This window comes from Mirounga leonina, unplaced genomic scaffold (assembly GCF_011800145.1).
Source record: "Mirounga leonina isolate KUSES-001 unplaced genomic scaffold, KU_Mleo_1.0 Mir_171, whole genome shotgun sequence".
In the NCBI taxonomy this organism is placed as follows: Eukaryota; Metazoa; Chordata; class Mammalia; order Carnivora; family Phocidae; genus Mirounga; species Mirounga leonina.
In genome coordinates, this window is record NW_023270436.1 from 7885543 (window position 1) to 7891542 (window position 6000).

A 6000-nucleotide genomic window follows, 5' to 3' on the forward strand; every position below is an offset into this window, starting at 1 on the left:
GGGGCTGCGGGTGCATGGCGCTCCACCCGGAATGCCTGCGAATTCACCCAGGTCTCATGACCCAGTCTGGTACCCACATATGCTCAGGGCACGGCAATGGCATTGAAGCTGTGTCACAACAGGGTCCCGTGGCTGCCCCTGCCCTGGGTCCATGTGGTCAGAGCATAGATCAGGCATGCAGTGTTCTGGGGCTCTCCGGCATCCACCCCTTCTTCTCTGATGGGTGAAGACCTAGAAAATAAGTTCCCTTCCAGCCTGCTGCAAATTAGTGTAAGAGTCCTCTGTCCCCACGGTGGATCTGAACCTTTTCCCTTTGGCCATCCCTCTTCTCAACACATAGCCTTGTCAGCATTGCCAGCAGCTCCCAGGACAGATGGGAATTTTTGTCCCTGTGGACTAAGATGATTAACACTTAGCACCCCTGCTGCCTCTCCTTCCCCGAGTGCCTATGGCAAGATAGAAGTTCTAGGATTCCTTCCTTTGAGCTCAACTCACTACCTCATCCTCAGCTGGGAGCTCCAGGCAGTCATTTCTATGTATTTTTTCTTAACTTTTTTTAACATTTAAAATTTTATCGTTGGAAAGCCATTTCTATGTTTTAAGAGCAGCTTTGTTGAAATATAATTCACATATTGTATGTTTCACCCATTTGGAGGGTATGATTCAGTGGTTTTTAATATATTCACAGACTTGTACAACTAAGACCACAGTCAATTTTAGAACATTTTTATTAGCCCCAGAAGAAACCCTGTACCCTCCGCTGTCACCACCAACTCCCCTTTCCCAGCCGCCACTAATCTCCTCTCGGTGTCTATGGAGTTGCCCTGTTCTAGACACCCCCTGTCAACGGAGCCGTACAACGTGTGAGCTTTTGCGTCTGGCTTCTCTCACTCAGCATCATGTTCCAAGGTTCATCCACGATGTAGCAGGCGTCAGCGCTTCTTCCTGTTTCTGGCCAGACCGTATGTCATTGTACGGGTAGACCACATTTTATTCCTCATTCATTCGGTGATGGACATTGTCTCCACTTGGGCTGTCACGAATGCCTGCCGCTGCGAACATCCACATACGAGCAAGCGGCCATTTCTGTGCGTTGGGAGCTGATTCACGAGATGAAGTTTACTGGCCCCCGCAGCGCAGGAGTCAGGGGCCTGTAGTCAGCTAGCGAACAGTTTAGGATCAGGGAAAGCGGCAGTTAGCCATCGGCCAGTTGTCGGCAGCCCGAGAAGGCTGCCTCATCCCTGCCAGGTGGTTCCCCAGTTCTCTGCCGCCTGCTCCTTGAGCCTCCCAGGGTGGCAGTGAGTGGAAGCCTAATGGGCTGCCCTTTTTCGTCTCAAATCTCAAGTTTTAGGGTTTGCCCCGTCTGTGTGCAAGTCTGTCATCTGTTTCTTATTTTCAGTGAGCTTAAAATCGCAAGATACCCAGAGATTGGCCCAAAGGGCTTTACTGCCCCTTTAATTCCCTCACCAGTAGTCCCAGCAAAACCTGGGGATTACCTGCTCTTGCCCTCAGGCTGCTGGTGGGATGCTCTGATTGTCCGAATGACCCAGCAGTCAGTCTGGAGTTCCGAGGGCTCATTCAGTTGTCGGAGGCCTCGGGCGCACGCCCCCCCCCCCCCTGCAACCACACCCAGCTGGTACAGGCAGGCGCCTCCAGGGCAGAAATTGAGGCCTGGATTTGACATCTAGTTAGAGCTCTCCTCCCTGGGAGTTTTGACCCCCTCTGCTTTGGCAGAAACAAAAACCAATGAGCCTGCTCTTGAAACAGAGAGGGTCACAGATATCTGGCTTTCTCTTCCTTGTGCCGGGACAGAGTTTTGCTTCTGGCCAGGGACACACCGCAGACATTAGTCTGGTGTGGCAAGCCCAGTGGCTTCCCTTAGAAGGGGCCATTATTGTTGGCTGGTGGCAAGCGATTTGGGCTTCTCCTCAGGGATTTTCCTTCCTAGCTCCTTAGTTCAACCTGTGTCTGTTCCCCCCACCCCCCACCACCCCCAGGCAGGTCTAGTTGGGCGCACTTCAGGATATGACCTCTCAGGGACACGAGGACACCTTTCCTCCCACCTCCTTGGTCTCTCCTGCTCTGATCACTCACATCGCCAAGAGTTGGGCCCTTCTCTCCATCCAAGGTGTCCCATGGGCCTGTGTGCTGGGGACAGTCCTCTTGACCACCATTTCCAAAAGGCCGGCTCTGTGCCAGGCCAAACCCAGGTGGTCCTGCTTGCTGCCCCCAGGAAGCTCACCTTCAGGTGACTGAAGAATCTTCAACCTTAGCCTGAAGAAGGAAGCTTGGGGTCGGGGGACACGTCAAGATACCTAAAAACCTCTGTGAACAGGCCCCATCGCTGGCTGCACACTACTCACATGGGATGAGTTTAGGTGTTATACAGATAGGTTCGCATCTATTTTTATAGTTCCTTTCTATTTTTGGCAAATGATGCTGCTTTTCCATTTACTGAGGGGAATACAAAGTCTCCTTTGAAACTTCATATAGGCAAGAAAAGGGGAGAGACTAAAGGGAAGAGCGAAGTGAGTGACGTTCCAGGTGGTGCGGGAACGCGGGAGATGCCGGCTCAGGCCGTGGCAGCCTTGCCTTAACGTGGGTTTTCTGTTCGGTGAGCAGGAAGCAAGGCAGCGAAGACAGCCTCCGGGGCCCCGACCCGCCCCCCGTGGGGGAGGAGGAAGTGCTCTTGTGAAAGGCGGTCCCCGCGCCGAGAGTTGGGGGGCCCCGGCCCCCGGCCCCCGCGCTCGCATGCATCCTCTGCGGCCCGACGAGGTGATGGAGTAGCTGCCCGGACGCGTGACCTCGCATGCAGGCTGCACCCTGCGTTTCCATAGCAGCATGTCCTACGGAAACCCAGCACGTGTGTAGAGCCTTGACCGTCATCTCTGGTGTTTTTGTTTTGTTTTGTTTTTCTTCCTTTGTTGTTTTCAAGGGGACAAAAAAAAAAAAGACTTGACTCCATGACATCGACCTTGGCCGCTGGCTGGCTGAACGGGCGGGTGTGAGGAGTTGCAGACCCAAAGCCACATGCATTTTGGGACAATTGCTTTTTAAAACGTTTTTATGCCAAAAATCCTTCATTGTGAACTCAGAACCATGTCAGATATACCAGGTGAATGTGTGTGGGGTTTGTAAGTCATGCAAAACCGGCAGAAAACTCTGGCGGTGTGGGCTGAGACCACAGAGTTAGTTGCTGCGTTTGAAAGGGAGAGGAAGAGGGGGTGTCACTCCTCCTGCAAACCCCGAAGGCCCCAAACTCCAGGCCCGTGGCACCTTCCAGGACTGTGGACTCACGGGGTCTGGGCAGGGCTAGCCCTCAGTAAGCTGCAGGGAGCTTCGATGCACCTTATTTGTAAGGACTTCACATTTTTTTATGGGTAGAGTTGTAGTCAGGAAAAGGGAAAGGGCTTGAAGCTTAATTGCTTCGCAAAGGGGATTTTCCCCCCCTCGAAGGGCGTTCCGTGGTTGTTGTGGGGCGGGGGGTGGGGGGGGAGGTTTCACCTAAAGGACTGATAGCCACTCACAGCGAGTTTCTGAAATATTAACGGAGCTCTGGTCAATCTCTTGTTAAATGACAAAAACTTCAGGGTGAAATCCTACACTTCCATGTACATTACATGGCTTACGAGTAAATAAAATATTTTCAATTCTCTAACTAGACTGAACTCTAGAGTAGTTCAGAGATCATTTAGAGCTTCCAGGATACTTTCCACGGCTTCAGGCATGTGATCAGAGTTAGAGCCAATGAAATCTGTGCCTGTATATTAGCAGCTTGGTCTGTTTGTAACCTGTGTGTTCTAGAGACTGCCGAGGTTTTATTTTCTCAAATACTAGCTGATTGTTGCAGTCAGTGAAGCACTTAGTTTCTGGAGGGCCAGTGAGGAAATACTCGGCTTCAGCGGAAACACAAAGATCATCCTTACCGGTAAAGCTCTGTTAGGATCTACACAAGAACTTTGGGGCGCCCTTTTAGAGAGAATTGTTGAAACCCAGAGTGGTCCTCAGGGTCCAAGAGAGCCAGGGCTTGGCACAGGGAGTTCTGCTTTGTAAGCCAACAGTCCCAGACAGAAAAGGTTTATCTTTTTGGGTTTCCGCTCGTACTGGGGATTCTCACTGCAGTTCAAGTGTGACTTCTTCTCAGAGCCACACATGGAGGAGGGTGAAGTTCACGGGGGAGGAAAACAGGAAGGCCTTTGCTCGGGGAGATTCCCAGTGTTTTGTGGACTCTGGTTGGGGGAAATAGTGTCGAACTGGGCTGAGAGGACATGCTCTCCTGTAGTTTCTGTCTGATCATCGCTGGTAGGAGGACTTTTTGCAGAGAGATGGGAGCAAGGCCTCGTGCCCCCGCTACCCAGCGCATCCACAGAGCCTGGGTGTTCTTGGCTTCCACAGACCTTCGTAAGCTCTTGCCTGTCATTTAGCCAGACTTTTCTTGCTGTCTTATAAGCAGTACAGAATTAAGGAATGCTGGTTTCCAAGAGCAAAGGACAACCGTCAGATGAAGGGTTGTCTGGCCTGCTTGCTTTCTTTTTGTAACCTGGTACTTCCTCTGGCGTTCCTGCGCTTGTTTGTACTTATAGGCACCACCCCTTCTGGGAGCAGATGGGGTCTGGTTAGTTTGCAATAAGCACCTTGCAGTAGTTCAGGTGAACCTGTCCTTAGTCCCGGCCTGTCTGTGTGACTGTGGCCTGGCCGAGCGGCTCGCCCGGGGCGGGCAGGTAGCACGCTCTCTGCAGAACTCCTGTTTACACAGCTGCATCGGGCAAGACCGTTTCTTCCGCCACAGAACTCCCCACGTAAGGTTTCATACGCGGAATGCCGGCTGTTTAGGCAGGTGGGTTCATAACTTTTTTTCCCCAAAGAAACACCGAAGAAAGCTGTGCGAAGGAACTGCACCCCTCAAACAGTATAAGCAGAGGGCCTTACTGTCAAGCGTAGGGTTACCGTTCTCTTGGAGTACAAACACTGGTTTTTCGGAAGCTGGCTCTGTCAGGAAAGGGGAGAAGCCATCATGGGCAGCTTCTCCGGGTGAGCAAAAAGGATGCCCTATCAGTTTCTTCCATTGCTGGCTCATCTGTGGGACCAATTTGGTGTAAGCAACCTGGGGCCTGCGCAAGTTCTTGCCCCATCTTCCTCTGCCCTGCTCCACTTTCCTCGTCTCTTCCACAGGCTTACCGGAGGCTCCCAGAAAGCCTTAGCTAGCCCCTTGTTGGCTCTGGGGGCTGGAGAGGCCATCTCCCCAGGGATTTGGCCTTTCCCGTGAGTTAGGGCTCCCATCCTTAAAGCCTTTCTGGAACGAAGAGGCGAATACCTGAGCATTTAGATGCATGGGCTCAACCTATTGCTCTCACTCATCTTCCAAAGGGGAGCTTTGCATTGCTGGGGGGAAGAACCATGACCTCCACTTGCTTCCAAGGTGCTAGAGAAGCTTTCAAGGTCGTCGGTTCCCATCCCCTTTGCAGCTTTATGGGCCGAGTTTCGTGGGACTGCTGACTTTTTTATTCTGTGTCTGATTTAATGCCCGATGCTTCTGTTTTATTCCTGATCCTTTCTACTATGCATTTTCCTTTTATCAGGTGTACAAAGTTAAATACTGTGTATTTATCACTTAAAAGTACATGAATTTAAGAGAAAAATAAGCCTTTGGTGTTTTTCCACAGATGTTTAAGCTTCTCTGTAAACTTGAAATAAACAGACAGCAAAATGGTGCAAAGCCTGGGCCTTTTGGAGGTATTTTTGTTGGTCAGTTTACAGATGTCTGTAGGACATCCGTCCTTACGTCTGTTTTTCTTCCTTAGGCTGACTGTGAGATCAAATGCCCAAGTCAGGGCTAATGTATTCAGCATTACATTATTCATGTCTGTGTAACCATGTCCTAGTATCCCGCTACTAAAAGTGTGGTCCCTGGACCGGGAGCGTCAGCATCTCCTGGGAGTGGGTTGGAAGTGCAAATTCCCAGGCCCCATTTAAACAAGATCCCCAGGTGACTCATGTGCC

At 51.2% G+C, this 6000-nt stretch overlaps 1 protein-coding gene across 5 annotated transcripts in view; it reads left to right on the forward strand.

The window, feature by feature from the left end:
- CAMKK2 (calcium/calmodulin dependent protein kinase kinase 2) overlaps positions 1 to 5716 on the forward strand; it is a 48294-nt gene extending 42578 nt beyond the window's left edge. For 4 of the 5 annotated variants that reach the window (XM_035016973.1, XM_035016975.1, XM_035016974.1 and 1 more), the window contains one exon: positions 2623 to 5716. In XM_035016973.1, the coding sequence (XP_034872864.1) occupies positions 2623 to 2787 (165 nt within the window). In that variant the 3' untranslated portion in view covers positions 2788 to 5716. The remainder of the gene's footprint in view (positions 1 to 2622) is intronic. The other variant, XM_035016976.1, reaches the window with a different exon arrangement.
- Positions 5717 to 6000: the final 284 nt, after the last annotated feature.